Genomic DNA, 27,782 nt, shown 5'->3' on the forward strand with positions numbered 1-27,782 from the left:
TGCTCGGCTGAGGGATACCTGCCTCAGGTCCAGGGCTCCTGCCTTTCCCAGCAGACACTGAACATGCAGTGGAGGGGAACAGCTTTCCCAGGGAGTGGCCATGCAGCAACAGCCCCTCGTGACAGGTTCCCCAATCTACTGGGGACATCGGGCCCAGCTGGTGTCAATTTAGACCTCAGAGCAGCTTCCAGTATCTGAAGAGGGCTATAGGGATGCTGGGGATGGACTCTTCATTAGGGACTGTAGGGATAGGACAAGGGGTAATGGGTTCAAACTTAAACAGGGGAAGTTTAGCTTGGATATAAGGAGGGAGTTCTTTACTGTGAGGGTGCTGAGGCACTGGAATGGGTTGCCCAGGGAGGTTGTGAATGCTCCACCCCTGGCAGTGTTCAAGGCCAGGTTGGACAGAGCCTTGGGTGACCTGGTTTAGTGTGAGGTGTCCCTGCCCATGGCAGGAGGGTTGGAACTGGATGATCTCAAGGTCCTTTCCAACCCGAACCATTCTGTGATTCTGTTTCTTACTCCGTTGTGAACACAGAGCCCCAAGACCGACACTTGTGGAAGGCCTTTGTGCCAGTCCCATCTACGGGATTCCCTCCTCTCTATCCCACCTACGTTGCAGGGGTGGTGTGCTCTGCGGTACAGGCTGCAATTAATTTAAGGGCGATTACTCAGGGAGGTTCCTGGACAGGGCTGGAGCGCAGGGTCCCGCCTGGCTCCCTGCGGTTACAGTGACACATCGATTCCCAGCTTCGCCCGTCCCACCCCACGATCAGCCGGATTCCTTGGACTCCCTCAGCGAATCTTCCCCCAGCTCCCGGGAAGCGTGCAGCGGCGGCAGGAACGGGAATGAAAAGGACTTTGTCCCACGGGATGCCCGGCCCTGCAGCGCCGGGACTGGGGCTGACAGCAGTTTTTCCTGCTCTGGATGAACAATTCCAGGGCATTCAAAGATGAGATTTGCCTAAAGACATCCGGTTCTGCAGAGCCGGGGGTGCCTGGAGAGACGGGAGGTTTTGTTATTAGCAGCGAGCACTCTGTCGGTAACCGCCCCATCGGACCTGCGTTTGGGTGCTTATTACAGGGCGCTTGGTGCCAGCGCTGGGGCACAGACAGCGTTTGAGCCGCCGGGGCAGGAGCTGGGCCCGAGGGAGCCCCGGTGCCACCCCGGGGCGTCTCCAGCGCCAGTGCGAGCTGAGGCGGTCGGAACAAAGCCCTGGCGCCGCCGGGGAAGCAAACCCGCCGTGCGGGCCATGGCGGGGCCCCGTGCGGGGGCTGTGACCGCCCGCTGCCGTTTGAACGCACTTTGCAACGGGCAAACGCTCCGAGCTTTCACACACCGCGGGCCTGCGGCCTCCGCCAGGCCCGGGCCCAAGCCGGCCGCTCCCAGACGTTCGCTCATCGGGCACCGCACCGGCCCCACCTCGGACCCTCCCCACCGGGACCCGCCGCCCCACACGGGCCCCGGGGCCCCTCGGCGCCAACCCCGCCCCATCAGGCCCCGCCCCGCCGGGCTCTGGCCACGCCCACCCCCGGAGCAGGCCCCGCCTCCCTGGTCTGGCGCCCGGGGCGGGGCGGGCTCAGTCGCGCGCAGGCGGTCGCACGGTGCCGGTGTCGCGGTCCCGGTCCCGGTGGCGGCGGCGGGGCTGGAGCATGGCGCTGTCCGTGCCGGTCAACGGGGTCAAGGAGGGCGACAGGGAGCCCGTCATCGAGCTCTTCGTCAAGGTGAGCCGGTGGCGGGGAGGTGGGGGGGGGGTCCCGTCCGCTCCCGCCGCGGCTCCCCTCTCGGCGCGCGCTCCGGCCGTTGCGCGCCGCCGTTTTCCCGCCCGCGGGCTCCGCGTTCGCGCGGGGGCTCCGTTTGGACCCCGTTTGCAGCCCGCGGGGCTCTGCTCAGGGCGGTGCCGGGCCCGGCCGCGGGTGCCGCCCCGCCGCGCACAAAAGGGCCTTTGGGCGGGGAGGGGCCGGCAGGGACCGGCGCGGCGCCGGGGCCGGGTGTGCGGGCGGGCGGCAGCGCGGGCCTCGGGCAGGGCCCCTCGGGGAAGTTGCCGGAAGATTCTTCCCCAGCGCCCGGCGGGACCGGGACCGGCACCGGGCGTTGCTCACCGGCCCCAGCCCCGCGCCGTGCGCCCGGAGCGAAGCCGCGAGTTTCCTGTCCCCCAGCCCCGCCGAGCCCCGCGCTCGGGTGGAGCCCAGCGGGTGGAGGCGTCGCCGGGGCTGCTCCCAGGCGGGGAGGACGGGGCTGCGTTGCGCTGCCCTGGTCCGGCGCTGATACCGCAGATCGCGTTTGCCATCTCCGCATGATTTGCGTTCGCGTACTGCGGTATGATGCAATGTTTTGTATCCTCCAGGGCTCTAGTGATGCGGCATCTTGCTTTTACCTCATAGCTAAAGTGTGGGGAGTAAGTGGTGTCAGCCTCTGCTCTCTGTGCTTCAGCTCACTTGGAGGAAAGCCTCTAGAGAAGAAGTATTTTACTTCTTCAGATGAAGTTTCTCTCCGTTGCAGTGAGAAAATAATGGGAAATCTTCAGCTGGGATCTTGGGCATCGCTTAGTGTAACACAATCGACATGAAAACTTCGAGCAGATTAGGTGGAGCCTTGAAAATAAGTCCTTAAACAGAGATTTTATATCTTAAACGGCACTCTGAAAATAGTGAGGGCTTTTTCCATTTCAGACCCCTAAGTATCATTGGGAGGCAGTAACGGGAAAAGCATTACAGTGGAAGATTCCAGACCTGATTTTACTGCGAATATTGAGGTTCTTGGTGTCGAGGTTAGAACTCCCTGGTACAGCAATTAAGTTACACATCGCTTGGAATTATTTATAGTAGTACTTCTTCTGTTTGCCAACTTCTCTTCATCTGTCCTGAAGTTTGTTGGCCAATTTTTCTTCTTTTTAAACAAATGAGAGCAGTGATTGATGGCAGGAGGATCTGGGGGGAGAAGCTTCATTCATCTGTTTAATGAGGATGTTTTATGCATGAGGAGTAGCATGGAAAAAGGTGTAAAATGAGTTGTGAGAAAGATGTGTTGGTTCTAAATCGGTATCGGACCAATAAAGATGTAAGAGGATATGAAAGGGGAGTTTTTCTGTCTCTCTCAATTAAAACTTCTTTACTGGTATGGGTTTAAGGAGGCTGTATTTCGAATTATCAGTATTACAGCATCTCCCTCAAGGAAGCCTTTTCCCAGTGCTAGGAGTGACTGCTGCCAGCTGTGTGCTGTCTGTCTGCTAGAGTTCAGGTTAAAGAAGCAGTTCTTCTTGTCTGCCTTTGTGATCTTCAGGTAAAGGTCATTTCCCTGCAGAGGAAGAACACTCCCACCCAGCAGACAGACCAGAATAGTTTCATCTGGGTGTTGCTGCCTGTCCCACGCTTTATTGAAGCCGTTCAGTGTTATCAGAACAGGGGGTTTGTCAAGGTCTTCTTTGCTGCCTGTCTCCTTGAGACGGTCACTTCACAAAATGCCCAAGAACATGTATGGTTGTTCAATAGAACTAACAGTGGCTGCTTGAAGAGCAGCGGATTTTGGTGTAGTGATTTCCCCCCGTGTAAATGGGAGGCTCAGTGTCTGCTTTTCAGTTGCATGGTTTTTACTTAGAAAACATCTGAAGTTTCTGAGTCCCTCTCAGAGTATTTCCCCATGCATCCCCATGATCACTTCCCAAAGAGCCCATGGGGTCTGGCTTCTACCTGTGCACTGTTAGTCAGCAAAGCTCTGCACCGAGAGGTAGTGGAAAGGCTTCTTGACCAAAAAAGAGCCCTCTGCCAAGTGCCTGCGGCTGAAGGGTGGTGACTGCATGACCTGTGTACAAAGGATTGTAGCAGCCAGACCGAGATGAAACAAAGGTATGGATTAAAGCTTGAGAAACAGACCTGTGAAGCAGGAGAAACTGTTTGGCTTCCTGCCCAAAATGTTGGGCTCGAATCTTGTTAAATTGTGATCAGTAACAAAATAGGATGGGCACAGCGTGGGGAGGAGTGCACACGTGGTTGGGTTTCAGCTGTGAATAACTACGTAGGGCTGTTTGTCACCAGCAAATTGCTTTGATTTAGTCAAGAGCAAGTGTATCTTGCTGTAAGTATGACCCTCATAGTCTGTGATAACACACGTGCAGAATTCAGGCACTTGGGTAAGAAAATGCATTGGCATGCTGAAATGGAGGTGACTGATCTGTTCCCTGGTCTGCTGTAATGAGCAGCTTCAGCAGGTTTCTCGTTGCGGTGCTGGTGGGCTGCCTGTGGTCTCTTGAGCTAACTGTAGATGTTTCTGAAGCCTTTCCTGTGGGAGCTGATGAGGAGGAGCCGGTGATGGATCCTTTTTCGTGCTCACATGTTTTATTAATGAGGGAGGCCGCTTCCATTGTCTCACAGGGATGTTTTTATGTGCCCTGGTGGCATTTTAGAGTGAAGGCTGCTGTTATGAGTGTGCACGTGGAGACATGAGCGTTGCGATCTGAATGCACTTCAGCCACTTGTAAGAGCTGCAATTCAGTTGAGTGTGTGTGGATTTTATTGTAGATAAAACGTGTGGTGGACAGACTCGGCCAAATAGAACCACTCATCTGTGGAAACCACAGGAACAGAGCTGAGGAAGCTACTCGTGCAGGTTCTCTAGGACAGTGTACAAAGGAGATGGGGATGGAAGCTGCTGCAAGCTCAGCCCTTGGTTTTAAAGGACAGTCAGGGTTGTGTTCTCCTGGTGGTAGCAGGGTGAAGACACAGGTATCAACAAGTTAAAACAAGAAACCCCACAAACAAGAAATCCATAGTTGGAGATCTGCTGGCATGAGACTGGCTATGGGAGATGCGGGTAACCGTTGAGGAAGCTGCTCTCCCCATATGACATGGGTATACTTGCAGATCAATTAGACCTTGGATTTCTGGCAGCTTCCAGTAATGTCATTGTGAAACTGAGCACCTGTTTTGAAAATCCGAGAGCATCCACGTCTGATTCCCTGTGAGCGGTGCTGTCAGTAGAAAACCCCTGCGACTTCCCATTGAACAAATCCCCTGCTCTGAACGCTCCCACTGATCATCCAGGAGCTTGGCTGCTCTTGTCTCTCTGAACTAAACAGGCATTTGGCAGGTGAGTTGTTGTGGTCTGGGCTCTGGGTCTGCTTTGTTCAGTTCAGGGTTGGAGCCGGGGTCAGGAGCTGCAGGATGTGTGCTGGGGATCAGCTCAGGGCTGGGTGGGAGGAGTGAGTTGTGTGAATCATACACGTTCAGGTCTGCTGTTGTTTCACGGTTGACTGTGTGTCCTTACATCGCTCTGGAGCAGTGTAGCTGCTGTAGGTTGGTTTATTACAAACCATCCCATGTTCTCGTTCGTCATCTTTTTTCCAACTACAATATAACTGTAAAATAAAAAGGACCATTGATGCGAGGGAATAACAGGAATAGAGACACGCAGCATTCCTCCCAGAGCAGTCTTGCCAGGGGCAGGCTTATCGCTCGATAATCCTATTACATCAGTCTCCTCCTTAGGTACCAGGTCATCCTTTGCAGGTTTGAGGTAATAACCCCAGCACCTGAGAACTTGCTCAGTCTGCCTTTGATAGGTTTTTGGTAGAGACAGCAAACTTCCATGGGTGGCTTGGTTCTTGTGAGCAAACACTGGAGCATTGTAAAGGATCCCTTTATAAGCTGAGGCGTAACCGTCTTCTTATATCCTGTGCTCAGCTGTTTAAACCCTGCCTTTTCCTCCTTTGGCCAGCAAACTGTATTCCCTTAAATTCTGCCTGGGAAGGTTCTCGTAGCCAGGAACATCCTTGGCTTTTTGATTTGAATCTGATTGCCAATGCAGAAACTGGTGCACTTGGTACGGCGCGGTTTAGTGTAAATGCACTTTTGCAGCCCATTGGAAAGTCAGCTCCTTGGAAAACTCCTGGCAATCATTTTCAAAGGGATTACACAGATGGGTTAGCTTTTTCTTCAGTCAGAAATTGCCTCTGAATGCATCGGAGCAGTAATGGTCTTATCCACGGACATCTATCCTCCCCTTTCCGATGCCTAACACATAGATCAGACTGTCAAGAGAACTTGGGGTTTCCTTTGCAGCTGAATTCTGTCTGGCCCAGTGTTCACAGCTGGGAAATGCCTCTGGCTGTGCCCTGAAGGCCTGAAGGGGAGAGAGAAGGTGATGTGAGGGGCATATATGGTGGGATGAGCCCTAGGGGCTGGAACCTGTCCAGTGTCAGGGGTAAACGTCGATGGAGGATCTGAGCCCTCCGAGTCTTGTTCCTGATGCTCTTGTTTGTCAGAGCGTGATTGTGTGCACGCAGTAAGGAATTCCCAGAGCACATCTCCAAAGTTCTCCTGAAGGAATCTGAAGGGAATGAGACTCCTCCTAACAGAGGTGTCTTGTCTGTATGGAAAGATAGCTGCTGGTTGGGAGGTGACGTGTAGACATGGGGAATACTGATGTAAATTCTGTTTCACTGTTTGGAAATGGGTGGAAAGGTCTGGTAATCTTCCAGTGGGCAGCACCGTGGCACTATTAGCTTCCTAAGGAGTTGGTAATCATTACCCTGAGCCTGCAGTGACTCAGTCACTGTCTAGTCTTTCACTGGTTATCCTGACCTGATCTTGTGGAAGGAAACAGTGAGGCAAGAGAGTTCTTCATTTGAAAAGTATGACTGTATCTTACAGTGTGAACAGGGTGAGCAGGGAAGCTGGTTCTGGAGCTGAGCTTGTGGATGGTTGATGGCCGTGTTCTCTTGCAACGCGGTGTTTGGGAATTCTTTGGACTCCTAGCTAAATAGTAAGCTGTGTACTTTGGAGAATGACTTTTGTACTCTGAGGCTGCAAGTTTGATTTTTAAAGGTGTACATTGGTTAAAAGGGACAGAAAGAGCCCCGGGCTGTCGTTCTCTCCCCAGTATATTCAGATTCTCTTTCAAATGAGACATTTGCTGTGATTGACTACCACAGGGCTCACACGCTTTTGTAACAGCCCTACATCAGTTCCAAGTGCTGGCTGGGCTGGACAGACCGCTTAGAAATCCCCAGGAGCTGCTTTTGTGCCTGGATAACTGCGCTTGGCATCAGTTGCTTCCTTGTCTCCCTTGGGTTTTTGGATGTTCCTTAATGCCCCGCAGCTGATAGGCCCCTCCGCAGTGCAGTTGTGTAGAACCTTGACTGGACAGTGTGGGGAAAAGCGAGGTGGCTTTGTCTGCCAGTGGGGACGTGGAGCTTCAGCATTGGGCATGAGACAGCAGCCTTCAGGAGGGTGCTTGGGCTGCAGGCTGACTGCCCGCATGTGTACTTGTTACCCATCTGATTTGGGTTTTATGTTCACAGCTCTCTGCAAGTAACCCACAACCAACCAATTTATTGTCCTGGTGAAATCTGATGGGCTTGTTAGCATGTTCTTCATTTCAGGTACTCACTCTGTGCTCATTTGGTGCGTTAAGAGGTGTGAACATTTTAACAGCTAAAACATCCAAACCCCAAATCATTATGTTGCCTTGACAGGAATTTAAATGGAGCTTTGGCTTCAGGAGCATTGAATTCTTTATTTAGGATATTCTTTTCCTAAAGAAGATAAGGTTGGGGTTTTTTTTAACCTTGTTTTGAGTTTGTTTCTCTGTATTTCAGGTCAGATGTTCATCTGTGACACAATGAGATTTTTAGGGCTCTGAATGCTGTGTTTGTTTATGCTGGGGTGAAAGACATAAGCTAAACCCCATTAACTACAGATGTCTTTGTGTGCAGGTTCTCTGAGAGTTCAGACCTATTCCTTGTATTGTTGGCTAGACAAAGGGCAAGGAACTTTGCACGAGGAAAGGAAATGACTTCGTTCTGTACACTGAATGTCCATATTAGGTATAAACTAAATATAGGAGTGTAATCCAGGAGTGAAGTCATAGCTGTGTATTTTCATGGGAAGAGCTAATGAGATCAGGCAGTGCTACTGGACCAGCCTCAGGTTTTGGCTCTGGTCCCCCATTACTGTTTGGCTGCAGTTTGATGGTCTGTACTTGGGAGAGCTGCTTTTTTAAATAGAAGAAATCGTTTTTTACGTGGTTACGTCTAAAAATAAAATCAAAGCAAGCAGAAGTATATTTCTGTAGCCTTTCAGAGTGATGCATTAACTGCCCCGTGGGACGTGCTGTACTGGAGCTGAATGAGATAAGGCAAGATGTCCCAGAGGAGGAAGTTCTACTCTGCATCTGGAGACCTTGGATACCATCTCCCAGGGGATGTCAGGTTCAGTCACAGGGGGTCTTTTAGCAATGGACTTGCGTGTTGCTTGCACTGCAACCAGAAGCAGCAGAGTGCAAGCCTGTGTTCTCTAGTGCTCTACAATGAAAACTCCAGTGCCATTTTCAGTCTAAAAGTAACGTTTTCCCTTGCTAGAGCTCTTGAATATGCTGTTAGCAGGGGGTGAAGGTTCAAAGCTGCAGCTCTCTCGTGAGTTTTGAGGATTGGAGCCATTTCTTTGTCCATTGGCACGTTCTTCAGTGCCGTTGCTGTTTACATTGGAGGCAGTTGGGGTTTTAGCTGGATTCCTGATTTTCTCAGAGTTGGGAAGCTCCCAGGTGGTTGCTGTTGGACCGGCACCTTGACAATGGCACTCACTTGTGCATCCTGCCCATGGTGGGGCTCAGCCTCAGCCCCAGCCCAGCCACCTGAGGACCTGGTGGCTGGACAAGGAGCAGTGCCCAGGGTGAGGTTGGAGCAGCTCCTCACGGCTCCTCTCTGCTAATGTGCCCAGCATTGCTCAACAGCAAGAAACCTGGAGAGGGGCTTTGGACAAGGGATGTAGGGACAGGCCAAGGGGAATGGCTTTAACCTGCCAGAGGGGAGACTGAGATGAGCTCTTAGGCAGAAGCTCTTCCCTGTGAGGGTGCTGAGGCGCTGGCACAGGGTGCCCAGAGAAGCTGTGGCTGCCCCATCCCTGGCAGTGCTCAAGGCCAGGTTGGACGCAGGGGCTTGGAGCAAGCTGCTCCAGTGGAAGGGGTCCCTGCCCGTGGAAGGGGTCCCTGCCCATGGCAGGGGTTGGAGCTGCAGGAGATTCAGGTCCCTTCCAACCCAAACCCGGCTGGGATTCTATGATATTACCCCTGGAAATTAGGTTATAAGATGCCATAAGCAGGGCTCTTTATGTCCTGCAGAAGGGATGTGTGTTCAGAGGTTTATTTGATGAACTCCTACATGCCGAGCTGAAAACCTTGCTTCAACTTCCAAGCCCCAGTGACAAGGTTTGCAGTTCTCTTCTGTGATTTTTATAGATGCTTCATTATTGGGTGGGGGGAAGAGGGAAAGGGTTGGAATTAAGTCTGTTGGGCTGTAGCCAAAGCACCCACAGTACTTTTAACAAATGTACTATCTGTTCTGGGAGAGAACCATTGCTCTCAGGCCCCTGAGCAAGTTTCAACCTCTATAAAAGAAACCCTTAGTACTATATAGTTAATTGCCTGCTTACAGTTTCCTGCTAGAATAGTGCAAGAACGTGTCACGCTGTTACCCAGCAAATTTCAGTCAGTTTGGTGCTGTCTGAGGTTTGTTCCCACCGGATCACTTTGTTAAAGGCATTGCCACTGGTGTAGCAGGGACAGCAGAGAGGAGATGCCAGGCTTCTGCCCTTCCTGAGTAATCTCATTTTCCTGTGTCAGGCTTGGAGGTGGCCCACAATAATCCCCAGTTTTTGTATTCAGGTCATGAAGTTAATTTCTTCACCAGAGAAAATGGTGAGGATTTAATGCATGTTTTGATTCTGACTCTTCATCCGATTCTCCCGAAGGATGAACATGGGGTAATTTCTTTTCTCCAAAGAACTGGAAGCACTTAATTAACTTCTGCTTGAATAGTGAAGTTACTTTAACAGGTCATGAACATCCCGTAGCTTTTTCCCAAAGATTTACAGTGAGAATTGGGTAGCAGTGAGCAAGAGTTGCAGGAAGTGCAAGACAAGTCCATAATGATTTCATTAGGAACAGCATCACAGGGCTTAAAAATAGCATCATCCCCAAATGGTCAGCTGCTGTTAGTCAGATGTCTGACAGTGGTGGCTTATCAGAGCAGTAATGACAGAAGAGGCTGCGTTAGGGGCTGATGACCATTCCTTTCCCTGGTGTAACAGCCCCGTCTGCGGTCAGTGCAGGGAGTTCAGTTAAGTTTTAAGGTTTTTGAGTTTCCAGGAATTGCAGCCGAAGTGGAAGCTGGGTTGGTTACAGGCTGCACAGTGACGGGACAGCTCGTCAGGAGGCAGAGGTAGCTGAGGGTGCTGCTCCTTGGGGTTTGGTGTCAGTCAGCACATCGATTGCACACACTCGTCATCTCGGGCTCTTTGTATGTGCAGTTAATCCAGGGTGTAAGCACTGGCCTTATGCTTTTTGTTCTCTGTTTTTCCTGTGTTTTACTTACAGGGTTGGCTGTTCAAGGCAGTGGCGATTACTTAACTTGTTCTAGAGAACTAAAACTGGGGGGGGGGTGTGGTGGTTGTGATGGGAGAGTTGAAGTGTAACTTGGTTCAGTGTTACCAGACTTTTTAAAGCTCCCTTACAAAGGTGGAATAAAGGGGTTACACTAATGGGTGTAGTTCATATGAAGATACAACTGTGCTATAGGTGCTGCAAGCTTAATTTGGAGCTTTCTGAGGTCAGCTGTATCCAGTCCGGAGATCAGTGTACACTCATTTTAGGTGGCACATAATGGAGGGGCTTGCTTATCTTGTCATTTCCTTTAGGAAAACAAGTTACCTTCTGTGTTTCAAAGCATCCAGAAGGCACTGGGGAAACCTGTGGTGGAGGTTAGTTAATACTGCCATTGGAAACAGGATCTCATAGGGAAGGCTTAATGTGGTAGGAGGGCCCTTCTCATGCTGTCTGTGGGGCTGTAGGCTCATCTCCTGGCCATATAACACAAGGAACTAAGGGAAGTTGGAAGGAAGAGCTGTGTGAGGTGCCGAACTGCTTGCTTTGAGTGATGAGAACGATGTTAGATGCTTTATTTGGAATCTTCACATCGCGGAAGTATCGCAGGAGTTACCTTGCTTGTCAGAGATGTTTAATAGTGTGAGTAAATCTTCTTCATGGTTGCTGCAAGCTTATTTTGTTCTTGGACCGAATCTTTAGTGACTTTTTAACTTACGTTAGCAGTAAACGAGGAGGATAGATGTGTGTCATAGGTGGTTCCCAGCCCTTTTTCATCCATCCTTCACGTGGATGTGGTGATAACAGCTCTCGCTGGCTGGTTATTTAAAGCAGGCGGATGTTTCTGCGGTGTTTATGGCTTGAACACGCTTGTTGGTGTATTGGGAGAAGGGAACAGACGTGCTGGAGGAGTTGTCCAGGGTTGCTGTGGGGTTTGTGCTGGCACTGCTGTTCTGGTGATGCGTTTGACTGATGGAGGGGGCACGGGAAAGGGGAGCTGGCCAGTGGCAGTGTCCCTTTCATCTCATCACCCCTTGGGTTAAATCTGCCTGAACCAGATTTACGTAATTGCAGAGTTCAGGGCTCGATTCCAGTTTGCTCCCTGACTTGTTCCTCCCATCAAACCACAAGCCAACTCCCTTCTCAAGCTAACACATCCGAAAGGTGAGAATGAATCGAACACTGTGTATTGCAGACAGCGCTTTCCCAGTCCAAATCCCTGCAGCTTGCTCCCTTGTCACCCATTCTCTTCTTTTGAATGATGGCTCGTGAATATTTCAGACATTGGAACCCTTTCAGATGTTTTGGCTTGCAGAGTGAATGCTCACGCAGAACATCCCTGCAGCTCATCCATCAGCCTGGACAGGGACCCCAAATGGTTGGGAGAGTGGCACCGTACGGAGCAGCCCTTTGGTGTTACCTCACCTACTGCTAGGGTCCTTTCATGGACATAATTCTTTCCAGCTTATTGGCAAATGCTGCTCCACAGACAGCCTGGAATTCTGTTTATTCAGCTTGGCAAGATAAAGGTCTGAGCAGATGCTGCAAGGATTTAGACTGATGTTACCAAGCCGTTTTCAGTATTCATGTGTGGAGCATTAAACCACCCCTTTCTGTATTCTTTATTGTTTCATCTCTGGAGTTTGAACTTGCTTCGTGTTTTTCTCTGTGCTCGTTTACCCTGAACCATTTCCTCTTAAAACAGTCATCCAAGTAGGATTATTATTAATGCCCTCATTTTGGGATGAGTTTACTGTTCATGAAACACGCAGGGGTGCTTGTACCTGCTGGTTTGAGGTAATGGGTGCGTTGTGCTGTTTCTCTCATGTAGGTGTTTCTCTTTTAGTTAGAGCCAAGGTGTTTTAAAATTGCAGAGCTCAAAATCTGCCCGTAGCAGCCTCCATTGGTTTTCTTTCCCCAGCCTGATCATTTGTTGGAGCACTGATCTTGTCAGCTTTGCAGATTCCTGATTCAGGGAAGCGAGGGCTTTGGCTCTGTAATCAGACAGCTCTAGTGGTTCTGTTTGATGAAAGGCATCCTGGAAGATGCTTCTGGAATGAGTTTTTCCCTCTTCATCCAAACTTTATTTTTTCCTGCCTCAGGTAGGTCGAATCTGGGAGAGATTCCCTTGATAGTTTTGGGTAAATTAGGAAATGGGCTTCTACTGTTCTGCCCTTTGCGTTAGCCTCGTTTACGTAGGCAGAGACTGAGCTCTATTACACTTCTCATCAAATGCACTTTGACTTTACTGTTATTTCTGCAGTCATTTGAGGCAGTCTGGGGAACCTGCAGTGTGCTCCTTTTGCCTGCTGGCTCTTCAGAAGCAGGACTCTGGGACCAGAGATTTCCAGGGGTCTGTTTTACTCTGGAGTCGCTCCCGTCTGTACTCCATGAGGAGGGCTTTGTGGCCTTCTAAACGCTTCTTTGCCTCCCAGTTGGTCGTGGCTTCATTTCTGCCTGGAGAAATACAGGCAGGTTCTTGGGAGTTCATTTGTGTGCACCTGTAAAGAATGATTTCACATTTGTTTTCCCTTAGCGTATTCAGCTGCTTAAACACATGTATGGTCATGTGTTCTCTTACATGTATGATCAGTCTCCTCTTACATGTATGGTCATGTGTTCTCTTACATGTATGATCAGTCTCCTCTTACATGTATGATCAGTCTCCTCTCACATGTATGACCATGTGTTCTCTTACAGGTATGATCACTGTCCTCTCACATGTATGATCACTGTCCTCTCATGTATGATCATGTGTTCTCTTACATGTATGATCGCTGTCCTCTCACATGTATGATCATGTGTTCTTACATGTATGATCGCTGTCCTCTCACATGTATGATCATGTGTCCTCTCACATGTATGATCATGTGTCCTCTTACATGTATGATCACTGTCCTCTCATATGTATAATCATGTGTTCTCTCACATGTATGATCGCTGTCGTCTCACATGTATGATCGCTGTCGTCTCACATGTATGATCGCTGTCCTCTCTCACATGTATGATCGCTGTCCTCTCTCACATGTATGATCGCTGTCCTCTCACATGTATGATCGCTGTCCTCTCACATGTATGATCAGTCTCCTCTCACATGTATGATCGCTGTCCTCTCTCACATATATGATCACTGTCCTCTTACATGTATGATCACTTAAATTCTCTGGTTTTCATGGGAAAACCAGTCACATTTGAATGCAATCACTGCTTCAGGGGAAGCAGTTTCAGAAAGAATTTGAGCTAAAAAAAGCTTCTTGGTATAGAATTAATGCAATTTTGTTGAATTATCTGGGTTTGCTCTGGTGGTGATGAGGATTAGACACTGAAGACCTGAATATTACGGCCTGAATTCAGAGATAAGGCAGAGAGGTTTCTGGCTGCTAAGAGTGGACCTAAGCAACAGTCATTACATGATTAACCCTGGCATGACCGGTCATGGGGTATTTCAGGGTATTCTTGAAGATTTACAAGGTTTCCAGCTCTATTCCAGTGCAGAAAACCAGAGTCGGAACTGGCTCAGAGACACATCAACCAAAGTCATCTCCCTCTGAACGAGATCTTACATGATGGAAGAGGAGGCACATGAGCACCACCAGCATGGTTGTAGCAGCTGTAGCTCCGAGTGCATCGCATACAAGGAGGTAGAAAATGGGCCTCTTGGGCAAACAGTTACGTAGCAGAATTCCTGGGCTCCCGAGCAGTGAAGCCAAAAGTTTCTTGGCATTCTGACTGCATTCCTTCTCCAGGATGTGCTCAGAATAACTTGGGACTTTCTGGAGCAGAAGTGGGACAAACGTTTGAATGTAGACGGGGAAGTCTGTGCTCAGTTTAGCTGTTCATCTGCAGCTTTGGAAGTGCATTAGGTTTCGTTCAAAGTGCTGTATGTTAGTGGGCTGTAACGCTTCCCTCTGGTTCACATAATCCCCAAAGCCTGGCTTGCTTAAACAAAAGCAGATGCTGTTTGTTGTTTGCTCATCTTGAGCGTTACACTTGTGTTAGAAGAGAAGCAACGTTTTGGTACAAGTTGGCATTACAGTGTGAGTGCATTTGGCCTTTTTTAGTCCTCACTGGTCGCTTTGGTTTTGGCTTAGGAAGATGGACCTCAATGGAAGCCACGGTTCAGTGCTGTGCTTTAAATTCTAAGCAGCTGTTTGTTCTAACTTCGGAGCTGTTGTTGTGGCAGCAGAGCAGTTCCAAAGTCTGTTTGATATAAAAATGTTTAACATCTCTGTCATTGTCATGATTTGTTTTTCCTGTGCCCTTGACCCTTGTTTTGCCAATGCTGCTGCTTGTTCCGATCATCCCAACAGGTTGCAGAGCCCGGGCAGCCAAAGGCTTGGTTGCTGTTGTAACTAACTCCTGGGTTTAGGACAAACCCTGCAGTTTTCTAATAGGGAATCTTCCTATTTGCTCCTGTTTTGTGCACGGGGGAACCATTTTGCTTTTGCATCTGTTGTGGCACTGAAGCTGTTTCAGTAGCTGTTGAAGTTGCCATAAAACTTGAAGACTGAGACAAGTTCTGAATCAAAGAACTGCTTCTGCTTGGAGGCGTGAATTAGCCTGGGCAGGACAAAAATAGATTTTCCTTAGGTGGGATGAAGTGTTGTCTTTTCCAGTATCGTTTTACAAAGGTAGATAAGTGTAAATCTACATTGGCATAATTTACCAGTGTAAACACAGTAATATGACTATAGGCTCATACAGCTATCTGGAGGGATGGCGTTGCAGTTAAATATTAACAGCTGTAAAAGCATACAGTTACTGGAAATGGACTGCAGAGGGAAGTCTTTGTGAGGTAGGAACACACTGCTCCATGTGGTGGGTAGAATCCTTACAGCAGTTAATGTGCTCAGTCCTGTGTACAGCCCTTCCACTTGGGTAGCTGTGCTTCTGAATGCCCTGTGCTTACTGAACATAGCTGGTTTCTGTCATTTCCGAGGGGTACAGCCAGCATGTCCTGCAGTAGGTTTTAAAATGGCTTAGGGAACTGCTAATAGAAATAATGAAAGAATTACCCAGGCTTTGATAATTTTACTCACTAAATACAACTAAGCAAAGTCCTTTGAAGCTGCTCTAATGTGAAGGGGGAAGATACTGTGACATGTGTGGCTGTTTTAACTACCGAGTCAGTCTTCTTTTCAGAGGATTGAATTTTATAACAAGATTCAAGGTTTCCATGCCTAATTCTAGCCCACTAAAAACTAAAGTTTTCCAACTCGGCAATACATACTTCATTGTCAGAGCAATCATGAGATGCATGCCATCACTGGCTGCCCTGGAGTGGCTCACTGTTGCTCTGTAATGGACCTTTGTTGTGGTAGGACAAGGACTTATTGATCTATTGCCTATAAAAAGTGGCTTTGGAATATTACTTTATTGTCAGTGAAGTCTCTATGTACTTATAGTTATGTCTTTCCTTACAACACCTGCAGTACAATAAAGATCCATAGTTCCTGGTTGCAGTTGGCTCGCTGTAGCATCGCACAATGGGGGTATAAGCAATGAACTGGAAGATGACTCCAGTTGATTAGCTATGGCTTGTAGAAGAAGGCAAATATAGTAATAAACAACAAAGAACAATGCAGACATTGGAAAGCTGCCATCAGAAGGTGTGGCTATTCAGGCTGGTGTCGTTAGCTGCTCTTTCTGAACCGTTGAGAGCAGTTGGATCATCCTCAGTGTGAAGGATAACTTTATTTTGTTGCCTGAGGACTTGTTCTGGTAGATTTTGTGAGCAGCTGCTAGAGGCCATGACAAGTAAATCAGTTAGTTGACTTCAGAACTGTGCAGATTTCACTGGTAGAAAACCCTCCTTATGTCTGCAGCAAAAAGTCATTGGAGGGTACAAGTATTTAAGGAAAAAAAACCCAAACCACAAACCACCCCCCTAAAACACCGCCAAAAGGATGCAGAAATATGCTGGGGATACTCATTTTTGTGCATTATATGGAGAAACCTTGATGGTATCTGGTCCAGGTGCATCAGCAAAGGAGTGCTCCTGCAAAGTGGTGCTGGGTTTGACTGAGCTTGTTAGGTCTTTGGAAGAGTTAGCGATGTGAAGACTGTGCAGGCAGTAAACCCCTGGCTTGTCACTTGTTACTTTAGCCTGTCTTCATTAAAGAGGTTGCAGTAATTGTAAGCATAGCCCAGTCCTACCTTCTAATGAATTATTTGTTCCCTTCTGCAGGCTGGCAGCGATGGAGAGAGCATAGGAAACTGCCCCTTTTCCCAGAGACTGTTCATGATCCTTTGGCTGAAGGGAGTGGTGTTCAGCGTCACGACAGTTGACCTGAAGAGGTAAGAAACGCTTGGTTTCTTTGACAGGCAAGAGCACGGTGTGCTCGGTGTAATAAATGTTTGTTTGTGGCTTCTAACTCTTGCGTGGCTTCTTTTTGGAGAGTAAAAAGAAAATCTGGCCTCTTGAACACCAAGAGGCAATCTCGTTGTGAAAGGTGCATGCACAGATGGTCGGTTGGTTTTGTAACCGAGGTTGTATCTGTAACCAAGAGAACGGGTCTGATTGAATGCTCTTGTTTGCCATGATGCTCTTGGGTGAAACTAATAGACATGAAGTCTCTGAGAACAGAATCCTGCTGACTTCATGTTTAGATCCTGCAAGTGAAGACTGCTGAGTGGGTATTTGAGATCAGCCAGTCCTGGATCAAATCTTCAATGATTCTGTGATAACTGCCACCAGTGATGTGCAGCCTACTCCCCTGTTTAAAGGTTTTGAAATAATACTGTTTATTACGCAATAAGAGCAACCACAATGTGAAAATATCCATCCAGGAGGTAAATATGAGTGAAATAAAGTGAGGTGGACTGTAAAATATTCTGCCTTTGCATAGCATAGCCAGATACGTCCTGATGCTGTGTGGCACCTACGTTGCAACTTCTCCATCAATGAGATGAATGCCTTGGTGGCTGAGAAGGGGAAATGTGAATCCAGGAGTGTTAATTCCCTGAGCTTGGGTGCGCTTTTCTTAGTGGTGTTAAAATGCTCAGTTCAGCAGGGGCCTTGTGTTTGGTTTTGGTGTGAAGCCCTGTTTTCAGAGCACTAATAGCACGTTAGTCATGGAACTCTGTGCAGAGAGGTGGGAGTGCCAGTGCTCACAAACCTTATTTCCAAACAGCAAGCCAATGGCAATACTCCCAGCGGATCAAGTGTAATAGGTGTCGGGAGGAAATCACCCTGCCTGGCTTAACCTCTTCTCCTCCCTTGAAGGAGGAGACTTGTTTTGATGCTTTTAAATCACTGAAGTTGCTGTCTCAGTGCTGGCCACCAGCGTCAAGTGTTTCCATGTGTAGTAAGGCTGAGACCACTCGGAAGGGGAGGAAATGGCTTTTGTTAACTGGGTGCAGCGCAGAGATCTTCTCTGGCCAGTGTGGGATTTTACTGCAGATACAACTGTTGCTGCCAGTACACATAAACCAACTGTGTCACATCTTCCATTCAGCACTGCCCGTGGTTTGGGGAAGCCTCTGGAGTAGAACCAGAGCTTGGGTTCTGCTTGTAGCTTGGGCTTCCTTATAACAATGATGTTATTTAACCATCTGCAGTTATTGGGGTGGTGGGGGGGGTTGACAAGGTTGAAAGAGATATTTTATACTTGGAAGCATTTTTACTGCTGAAACAGCTTGAGATGTACCATTAAAATGCCAAAGATGCCTGCTAGACTTGCCTTTATTTGTGTCGCTTTGGCAACTTGGAGTTAATTTGGATGGGGAATGGGATGTAAAACTAACTTTTAGAATATAAATTGATTGCAGATGGTTAAAATCATCTTTTCTTACACAAGGAAAGCTTTTCCCCCTCCCATTTTTTTTTTTTTATACTGGAGAGGGGAAAACACAAAATAAGTACAAAATAGGTGCTAAATGTTGCCCTGGTACTCCTAATGCTGTCACCAGAAAGTGCTGTTACATTATTCAAGCCAGTCACCCCCTCTTCTTTTTGTTCCTGGTACAGACACAGATTTGTTGAGGAAAGGATAGTCATGGATGTAAGCAGCTGAATTAATTTCACTGCAAACCATGCTTTTGCCTTCCAGCCCAACTTGTGCCCAGCAGTAAGGCAAGCTCTGTCTTTTGTGAGGCTTAAAAGGTCCCGGTTGGGTACAAAAGTTCACAAGTAACTTGGACACAGGAAAAACTGAGCGTGATCCCGCTGACTGTGGTGTGTGTTTTTCCTTCCATGACTGCCTCAGACATCATGCTGTGCTAACAGAAGAACCTTTTGCAGTTCTCCGTTCCACTCCTAAGACCCAAAAATATGTGCATAGGCAAAGGCAGTGGGACGTGCCACCCTTCCAGAGCAATGGTGTGTTTCTTCCTCTGGGTCAGTCACACAGAGGCTTTATTCTTTCCCTTTCCAGAAGCAGGGTTTCAGTGCTCAGAGACTGGACTTGTTCAGTGGACATAAACCATTTGTTGGGCTTGTAGCAACCTTCGGAGCCAGCTTGTGTTCAGTTACGTTTTGAAATCCCATTTTAAACGTCGTGGTGGTGTGGTTTTACAGTTACGTTGACAGACAAAGATTAAGAGATTAGTCAATATTACAGCCTGCCCAGAGGTGAATGCAGCTTCAGCAGTGTAAGATGCTGCCTGGGGACTGGAGACAGCGGGGTTCATTGCTGGCATCTGTCTCCACATTACACGTGTGGCAGTACTTGCGCAATGTAGATCGCGGTAGAGCACATTGCATTTGGGGCTGGCTTTTGTCTGATCATCAAGAAATGATTTGCATGCTGAGTGCTCTTTGGTTTGTGGCAAAGCCATGAAACGCTCATACCTTACTGCTGGGCTGGTGCTAAAGAGCCTGCCTACTTCATTAGCTGGTGATAGCCAGGTATTGATTACATGGCCCTACATCATGACACGATCGCATGCCCTGGTAACCTCAGGGGCAGGTCCCAGCTGTATGGAGCTGTTTGCAGTGTTGGTTATGGGAGTCGGGGGGGGTTGGTTGGTGGGGTTTTTGTTTTGCCTTTTAAAAAGGGTGTCCAGGTTTATCCCTGGATTAAAATCAATATTTTTAATTGCCTCCTTGTTCAGCTCTTAAGGGAAGTTGTGCTCTTAGACTTATAAGGACACCCCTGTGTACTCGTGGTGCTCTAAGGGCTGTGGCTTGTATGCGGTAACCCAGGGTTTGCTGATGGCAAGAGCAGGAACTGGAAGTCAAACCCTCTATTACATTTGAGCTTCAGCTGTGGGGTGTCCCTGTGCTTTCGGGTGGCCAGGCTGGCCTGGCAGGAGGGGTTAATAAGGTGCTCTGGGATGCTTGAGATGCGCTCTGGTTCTTTGGCTCGTTCATGAGACCAGTTTGTTTCTGAAATGAAACCTTTCCTTTGACAGCATCACTGCGGATCCGGTGGGCCCGCCTCTGTTTGCTTTGAACATAACATTCCTTGTGGGGAGTTTTATCTGGCCAACAGAGAAATTGGAAGGGAGCCACGATGACTTCCTGTAATTGTTGTGGGTTGCAGAGCTGTGTCGAAATGAAATGTAAAGCTACTTAGAGCATTAACCGATGACAGGCTTTTAAATCCTAAAAGTAAGAGGGCGAGGGCAACTATGAGAGAAATAACTTCTTGGAAGCTTGAAAATGGTTAAATTCTTGTATTCACGAGACTTGTGTCACCTGGCTAAAGCAGGGGCTTTACTGTTGAGTATGAAAATCAGTTTTCTTACTGTTTCACACACACTGCCCGGTGCTCCTGTCTCCTCAGTGTGCTTTGGCACTACAAGCTGTTGGCGTTTGCCTGCTTAAAGGCTCAGCAGTGGGCAGGAGGTGAATCCTGGCTGGGGATCCCGGGTTTGTAAGGAATTGGGAGCAGCATTTCTAGAGGATAAACCCATAAACTGTGCTTGGTTAGAGTCTGAGCACTCTCCCTGCGAGCACTGCTTCCTCATGCTGCCAGAGTGCCTGTGGCTGTGGCTGTTACTGGTCTGGTTTCTCTGCCCAGTCCAGCCAGGAGGGTTTCATGAACTGGAGGTCCAGCATCCACTAAACCCTGTTCCTGGGTGCTTGGTGCTGCCTCAGAAGCGTGGTCACATCGTGCAAAGAACAAACCCAGTTGAAGGGTTATGGTCTGGTGTGGACTTGTTCAAGCAGTAACGAAGGGGCAACTTTCTCTTGGCAGACTTCCTGCTGGATCAGGAAGCTTTAGGCATCGTTTTTCAACAGGATGTTTAAGCATCTGTCAGCTTGTCTAGAACCAGATTTTGTGTGCACATAGTAAATGGTTTACACATACTGCTCTGTATCAGACTTGCTTCTTTCCAGCAAAGCTCTGTGTAAAGGGGGAGGATTATCACTGATCTCAGATTATGCTATATATAAACTGTACTGCAGATCTTGGGAAGGAGAGAGCGTGTTGGTGTGCTGGGTGTATATATATCCCCCTGCTAGACAATGTTTTATCAACTTGAGAAAAAACATAGCCAGAGGTAGGAGGAAGCAGTGGGTCTTAAGCATCTGAACTGAATTGGTATCAAGTGTACATTCAACATGCTGATCAAGCTGTAAACGTGCTTTTAAAAAAGAAAACTGGTGATATGTGTGTGTATGTGTATATATATGTATGTATGTGTATATAACTACAAGGATGTGCAAACCTCAGGCGGTGCTTTTGTGACTGTAGCAGTGGAAGCTGGCCGCGGATGTCCCGTGCTTACTCGTACCTTGTGTTTCACCCCAGGAAACCAGCAGACCTTCAAAACCTGGCTCCAGGCACTCATCCGCCCTTCATCACTTACAATGGTGAAGTGAAAACGGATGTGAATAAGATTGAGGAGTTCCTGGAAGATGTTTTGGCTCCACCCAAGTAAGTGTTAAAATGATAGTTTGTCCCCTTGGAGTAGAGGGAATGTTCTCAGAGGGGTTTTCCGCACTGGTTGCGGTGTTCTTTGTCATCAGTAAACTGAAGACAGACACTGAAAGCAGCTCAGAGTTCTTGCTTGTCAAATCTTTCCTCCCTTCATTTCCCTCATCTTTACGTTAGAAACAGTTTTCTTTTGCTGGTTAATACATGATGAGCGTCATTCTGCCAGGAACGATGTGCTGTACATCTTCTTCTTTCTACTTTTTAGGTACCTAAAACTTTCACCAAAGCATCCAGAATCCAACACTGCTGGAATGGATATATTTGCCAAATTTTCTGCCTTTATAAAAAATTCCAGACCAGAAGCTAACGAAGGTAGGTTTGGGCAGATACCTGCAGCCCTTGGGTTTTCCAGTGCAGCTTTGCTGTGAAGTGTCTCAATGACAAATCTTCCGTCATGTTGAGGGGCACTGGAATCAAACTTGTGGTTTAATGCTCAAAGATTCCAACGCTTCCAAAGAGAACTTACTAAGGCTGTCTCCAACCACAATTCCAGCAGGGTGTGAATGGTTTGTCAGTGTCCTGGCACTGCAACTTCCCTACGCAACAGCCACTCAAAACTCTTGAACTAAGTAGAAGTGATTTTAACACCCAGAACTGAATTCTGTGCTGAGTTTGCATCATGCTGCCGTGGTGGTGGTGTTGCCAAGCCTTTGCTGCGAGGCCTTTCCACACCCTTGGGTGTTTGAGGGTTCCCATTCAGAGTTCTGAGTAAAGTTCATGTTGCTTTCTTCAAAGGGTTAAGACCTTTCTGCGTGGAGAGAACATAGATGGAAGGACAGCTATCAATAACAGCAAAAGAATGCACAATTAGACCTTTAATAGTTGAGTACAAATCTTTTGACCTCAATGTAGGTGGAGGGAAGAGAGTCAGGGAATGGGAATGGTCTTTTGCTGTGCTTCGGATGGAGAGGTGTTTGTGAGCAGCTGAGAAGTAGTTTTGATTCCATGGGGTGTGCTGCCCTCTGGTGCTGGATTCCACACAGCTCCTCAGCAGCCTGTGCCTCTCCGAGCTGGTGGGGGAGCATGAGGCATTAAACAGATTATGTGCAAATGAATATAAACCCTAGCAGAGCTTAATTCCGATTAGCTTAAGCCACTTAGGAGCAGTCTTAAGAAACAGACGTAAGCCACTTTTTAAACCAAAAATAAGCACCTGTGGACAGTTGTATTTTCAGTCGGTGCAAGCTCATATACAAACCAGCGTCTAAATAACCTGCATCAGTGATATTTCAAGGGATCTAGTTCAGTTTGGGTGTCACTGGTGAGCACAAAGGCAGCTCCGGCAGCAGTGCTGCCACAAAAACTGCACACGGGTTGAAAACCTTTCAGTGTCTCTGCTGGGTCATGCAGTGATTGGGGTTTGGGGTTCAGACCTGCTGCTAATATCAAGATCCTAAATTACAGTTGGCTTTGAAATTTGGGGTTTGGTTTTCTTTCGTGTTTTAAAAACTCTTCCTTCCTCTGCAGCCTTAGAACGTGGCCTCCTGAAAACCCTCCAGAAACTGGACGAGTATCTGAACTCTCCTCTTCCCGATGAGATAGATGAAAATAGCATGGAGGATATAACAGTTTCTACCCGCAAGTTCTTGGATGGCAATGAGATGACGCTAGCAGACTGCAACCTGCTACCCAAACTGCACATTGTCAAGGTAAATGCTTTATATGTTGTTATGTGACAATGAAGGACGAAATGCTGATGTTTATGACATTCTTGAGTCCAGCTTCAACTCTTTGTAAGCTCCTGTGTAAGCTTAACTACAGCATTAACAGTGGGTGAAATTGCACAAGATTTGGTTAATTCCCAAGGGCTTTGGGGTAGAGCAGGTGAATCCAGTGGAGGTGTGAACCAGTCATCCATCAGATGGTGATAGTCACAAGCCAAAACCTGTTTTACTGCGCTGACCAGTGTGGTTCGCGGAGGTTGCAACATGCAGAAGAATGAGGCAGAAGAAGGAAGGTGAATGTTATGTTAATGGTTGAAGTGGACATCTTCTCCTATCTGTAGAGAAAACTGCTCTGTTAACAGCAAAGGAAAGGGCACAGTGTGAAATACAAGGATTGTATGTAAAAAAATGAAGTTGGAAGCCTGGAAGGAGGAAGCTGAGGTTAACTGCAGGAGGGAAGATGTGCCTGTGCAATCCTGACTGGAGTTCCTTTCACCATTTCCAGTTATCCTTGTCAGCTCTGTACTGCAGATGGAGCCACAGATTAAGTTTCTGCCTGGGTGCAGCAGTGTTTCCTTTGGGGAAAAGAGGGATAGGAACAAAGGGAGGCAGGGTGCTGCCAGGTCCAGGCCTCTCCCAGAGGAACGTGTTCTCCTGACTAGAAGTGACTATGTACCACGTTGAAGGACAGCGTAATGGGCGAGTGGCAAGGGATGGACAAGTGGTTGAAGATGAAGGATGTAAATTCATAATTAATTCTTTTGTTCTAGGTGGTGGCCAAAAAATACCGCAACTTTGAGATTCCCAAGGAAATGACAGGGATTTGGAGATACCTGACGAATGCTTACAGCAGGGATGAATTCACCAATACCTGCCCTGGAGACAAAGAAATTGAAATAGCTTACAGTGATGTAGCCAAGAGACTCACCAAGTAAACAGCACTTGCAAAAGAGATGACTTCTTGCATATTCCATAACAAGGCTTCTAACAGACTGCTCTTTTCGTATAAGATAGCAATTTTTTTTGCATGAACTTGCAGTTATTCAAAGTTATGGTGGATAGACCAGGTACAGTAATTACCTAAAGTTTGCAGACTTAATTATAGGCTTGTTTTTCCTTACCTCCTTTCACAGCACGTATGAATATCATTAATGCAGTTATGTTAATATTGCACCGGGGTGACTCTAGGTTCTTCACTATGAAGGGTTCTCTTGCCCCTACTGCTTTCCTTTGCAAACATTTGGTCCCTGTCTACGAATTGGTTTAGGAATCTGTCTGGCTATATGGTACAAGGAGTATTTATGTATTTTGGAATTTATTGCTTTTCCAGAAGATCTACACACAATTGTCATATCTGACACATTGAACTGTACCTGCTTGTCTGTCTGTTTTACATAGAGGAGGGAACTTGCTGCCCAAAAGGGCCACTTGCAGAATATTTGGCAACGCTTTTTAACAAGGAAAAAAGTACTCTTGGATTTGAAATCTCAGCAGTGGTTGAGGATAAGCTCAAGTGAGCAACTCAGATTTGAACGTCTTCAAGCACGAGGGAAGTTTGAACCTAGGCTGAGTGCTGTCGCAGGAAGCTCGCGGTTCAGAGTTATTTAGTTGTGTCTTCAAGAGCTTGATGACATTAAAAAACCAAACCAAAAACTTCATTTGTTTTAAAATTGGCAGCTTACGCTTGTCCAGAAGAATGTGTTCCCCTTAAAACTGCAAGTGGCTTTCTTTTTGGTAGTTAAGGGCCTTCATTTTGTATAGGTCTTTCTGGTGATATTTACTGACAAAATCTGTGCTGTGTAACCCAAGTACCTGTAAAAGTTAGTGTTAGTTGGAAATAGCTGCTGTGGTGAATAGCAGTGCAATGATTAGTGATGGAGGCTGAACCCTGACAGCCACTAAAGTGGGGTCTTCGGGGAGCTTTGGAAAGCTGTTTCTTTCCTGAAGAAAGCTAAAGTGACCTTTAAAGATAACATTTGCCTTAAATTCTAGTATGCATTTTTTTCCTGAAAGCAACTCCATGAATTACTCTTGTAAAGCAATGGTGCGTGGAGTCCCGTCCTCTCCATGGAATCTCTCCTGATTGCTGGTCTGTGCACCTGGACTGCAATTCTGCGTGGTCATAATCATTGCACTACTATAACAGAAGCTTTTTACAGCGACACTGAGGAATAGCACTACAAGTTTTTTAAACACAATTTTCAAATCTTTCTAAAGCAGGGAGGAGTTTTCTTGTTTAGAGTTGATGATTTTGATGCATGGATTAAACTGCTAGGTTATTTTTAAAAGACCATCATAAACAGCTCCAAAGAACACTAGACTTATATGCCTATTTTTTTGTAAAGATACTTTTGTATTTAACTGATTTTAGAAGCTGGAAAGTGCTATTCCTGGTAGGTTGTCATTGGAATATTTAACATTCTGCAATAACATGGAAATGCTCACATAAACACTTTTATACACTAATTTTTTTGGTAAGCACTGGCTTTATGAAAACCAGCCTGACTTTTCTAAGCGTCCCGCTTTTGCTACTTTATATACCCATGAAGTTAGTTTGTCGTAGAAGAGGTAGAGTACAAGATCCATATTTGTATACATGGCTTGTGGTGCCTTGTCTCGCCTTCCTAGAGCTAGAGTTCCTATATAAAGGCAGTTAGCAGTTCTGTTACGTGTCTTTTGAAGATGACCGTAGATACACTTAGACCCTATTAGGATTTATTACAGGGGTGTTTAGGCACAGGAAGACAATTCTGCAGTGACCACCGTAGCCTTTTAATGATTACTGTGTTCTAACGTCACGTTCTCCTCCTGAATAAACGTTCTCGGCCATAATAAGCCTCTGTAGGGGTTCAGTCTTTGCTACAACGTGACATCTAGAAAAGGGAATTACTTCCTTATTTGCTAAATAACGTTTTTAATGACACATTAAGGTGAAAAAAACCCAACCCTGCTCAGCCCCCATTGGTTTGGTGCTCTTTGCCATCATCTAGTTAACCTTTAAAACCGAGAACATAGGAAGCAATGTGATTGTGGCATATCCTTGTGAAGTTTTAAACTCTAAATCCTACATCAGGATGGCCCTTAGAAGCTGTAGGGATTGGGCCTTCCTCCTTTTAAAAGCAAAGTAGCCCTTGTGTGCACACTGCAGACCCCAGGCGTTTTGTGTGTGAGCATGAGATGCTTCCATGCCTGTTGTGATGCTCACACTGCCTGTGTGTCAATGCAGACACTTCCCTTGTTAAATACCAGGCTTGTTGTCTCTTATAGATAATATATTCTCTCTACTTTTATAGGCAATCTTCAAGCAATTGTAATACGTTCTGTTCGGCATTAAGTACTTTAATGATTGTGTCTGAAAGCTTGTAAACAAAGTTAAAGCTCTCGCTGTAACTAATGTATTTCTTATCTCAGTACAATGGAGTACTGAGGGCCTTTCCCTTGTAGGTGGAATTCAGATGAGGACCAGGTTCGTGATTGAGGCAGTTACCACATGAGAGCTCTTAACTGTCCTGCGTGAAAGGAGTGGGTCCTTGTAGCTTCCTCCTGCAGTTGTGTGTGTTGTGGCAGGGGCTGCCCAGCCTCTTGCTGGCTTCAGCAGGGGCCAGGGCTCCCCCGAGAGCAGCTCCCACCTCTGTAGGTGATCCCTGAAGGAGCAGAGTGTAGCTGGGGTGGTGTGGCACAGGCTCAGCGTCTGGTGTGGGCAGAGCACTTTCATCTGGCCCCAATCACCAGCGCTATGTTAATTAAAAAAGCCCTTTCATAACTATGTAAATTCTTGACTTCTGTCAACTTGTTTACAATCTGATCTTTAAATGCATTTTTAATTTCATCAAACAGCAATTAATCTACCCCCTGTTTAAATTTAAAATGATGCTTCTAGCCCCTTCTGCAATTTAAAAACAGCAGTTACCCTTTCAAGTAGGCATTCCAGTTTGCAAGTTGGCTGCATGTATTAGCATGCTGAATAACTTACTTTATTCTCAAGCTGAAATATGCTGAAATTCCCATTAAAACAGGTGACTTGTGTATTTCCTGAACATAAAGGGAAAATCCATCATCGTCACCCTGGCTTTGCGTGGGAGAACAGATCATAGTATATGCATGGGGTTGTTTTAATTCTTACCAAAGCATCCCTTCTTGACGAGGTTGCTTCTGTGTAGGAGCTGCCTGTGAACTCCTGAAGCCATTTCATGGACTCCAGAGCTCTTCTGTGCTTCTGCTGATGGCTGCTGTCTGTAAGTGTCCCTCGGACAGTCACAGCCTCGCTCCTACCTTTGCATTTTCCCATCAAATTGGTGTTTTTTCCGCAAGGGGCATGTCCCGACCCATTGGGAGTTGCTGCAGCTCCATGATAAGAAGCGAGATGTAATCAAGTTCTTATGCTAAAGTAGCAAATTAGCATTTCGTATCAAAGGAGCACAGGCATGAATAAATTGAAGATGCTTGAGCCAAACCCACTGATGCCTATCTCAGCGTAGAACAAAAAGTGGCTAAGTACAGTCAACTTCTCTTTACTCTTTGCCACTCAGAGCACTATCTGAACACATCAATTAATATTTTCAGAAGAAGGCTTTATCCCAAGTGAAAACTATTTCATCTGCCTCAGAAGCTGTGCCACCAGCTATTACATTTTGTTTCTGGAGGGGATGGGGGCTGGGAGAGCAGGGGAGCAGAACAGGCTATCGAGGCTCCTGAGACAGGACAGCGGCGTTGGAGCGTTGTTTGCAGAAATACTTGAAGAGTTGATACACTTTGTTGTAGTTTGCTTTTGTCTTTCACTCTCTGGAACATCTTTTACAGATATACCAGTATCCTGCTGGCAGCTATTGTTAAATAAAATTATATTTTCACTACCAA

General features: G+C 47.1%; 1 protein-coding gene across 1 annotated transcript; it reads left to right on the forward strand.

Annotated features, from left to right (window-relative positions):
- Positions 1 to 1,554: 1,554 nt before the first annotated feature.
- On the forward strand, positions 1,555 to 27,782 carry CLIC4 (chloride intracellular channel 4). Its single transcript, XM_061480326.1, has 6 exons — positions 1,555 to 1,725; positions 16,563 to 16,672; positions 21,076 to 21,201; positions 21,467 to 21,573; positions 22,729 to 22,910; positions 23,696 to 27,782. Exons 1-6 carry the CDS (start codon positions 1,654 to 1,656, stop codon positions 23,858 to 23,860), a joined length of 762 nt encoding a protein of 253 aa, XP_061336310.1. The 5' UTR covers positions 1,555 to 1,653; the 3' UTR covers positions 23,861 to 27,782.

The sequence above is a fragment of the Pezoporus flaviventris genome, unplaced genomic scaffold (assembly GCF_033815535.1).
Source record: "Pezoporus flaviventris isolate CSIRO_AGI_PZ_B2104156 unplaced genomic scaffold, CSIRO_AGI_Pfla_v1 ptg000176l, whole genome shotgun sequence".
Lineage (NCBI taxonomy): Eukaryota > Metazoa > Chordata > Aves > Psittaciformes > Psittacidae > Pezoporus > Pezoporus flaviventris.

Excerpts from the sequence above, each read along its gene's own strand:
- CLIC4 (XM_061480326.1), top strand. The coding sequence starts at position 1,654 with ATGGCGCTGTCCGTGCCGGTCAACGGGGTCAAGGAGGGCGACAGGGAG. Across the intron at positions 1,726-16,562 it reads TCATCGAGCTCTTCGTCAAG|GCTGGCAGCGATGGAGAGAG; the intron begins GTGAGCCGGTGG and ends TCCCTTCTGCAG. Across the intron at positions 16,673-21,075 it reads ACGACAGTTGACCTGAAGAG|GAAACCAGCAGACCTTCAAA; the intron begins GTAAGAAACGCT and ends GTTTCACCCCAG.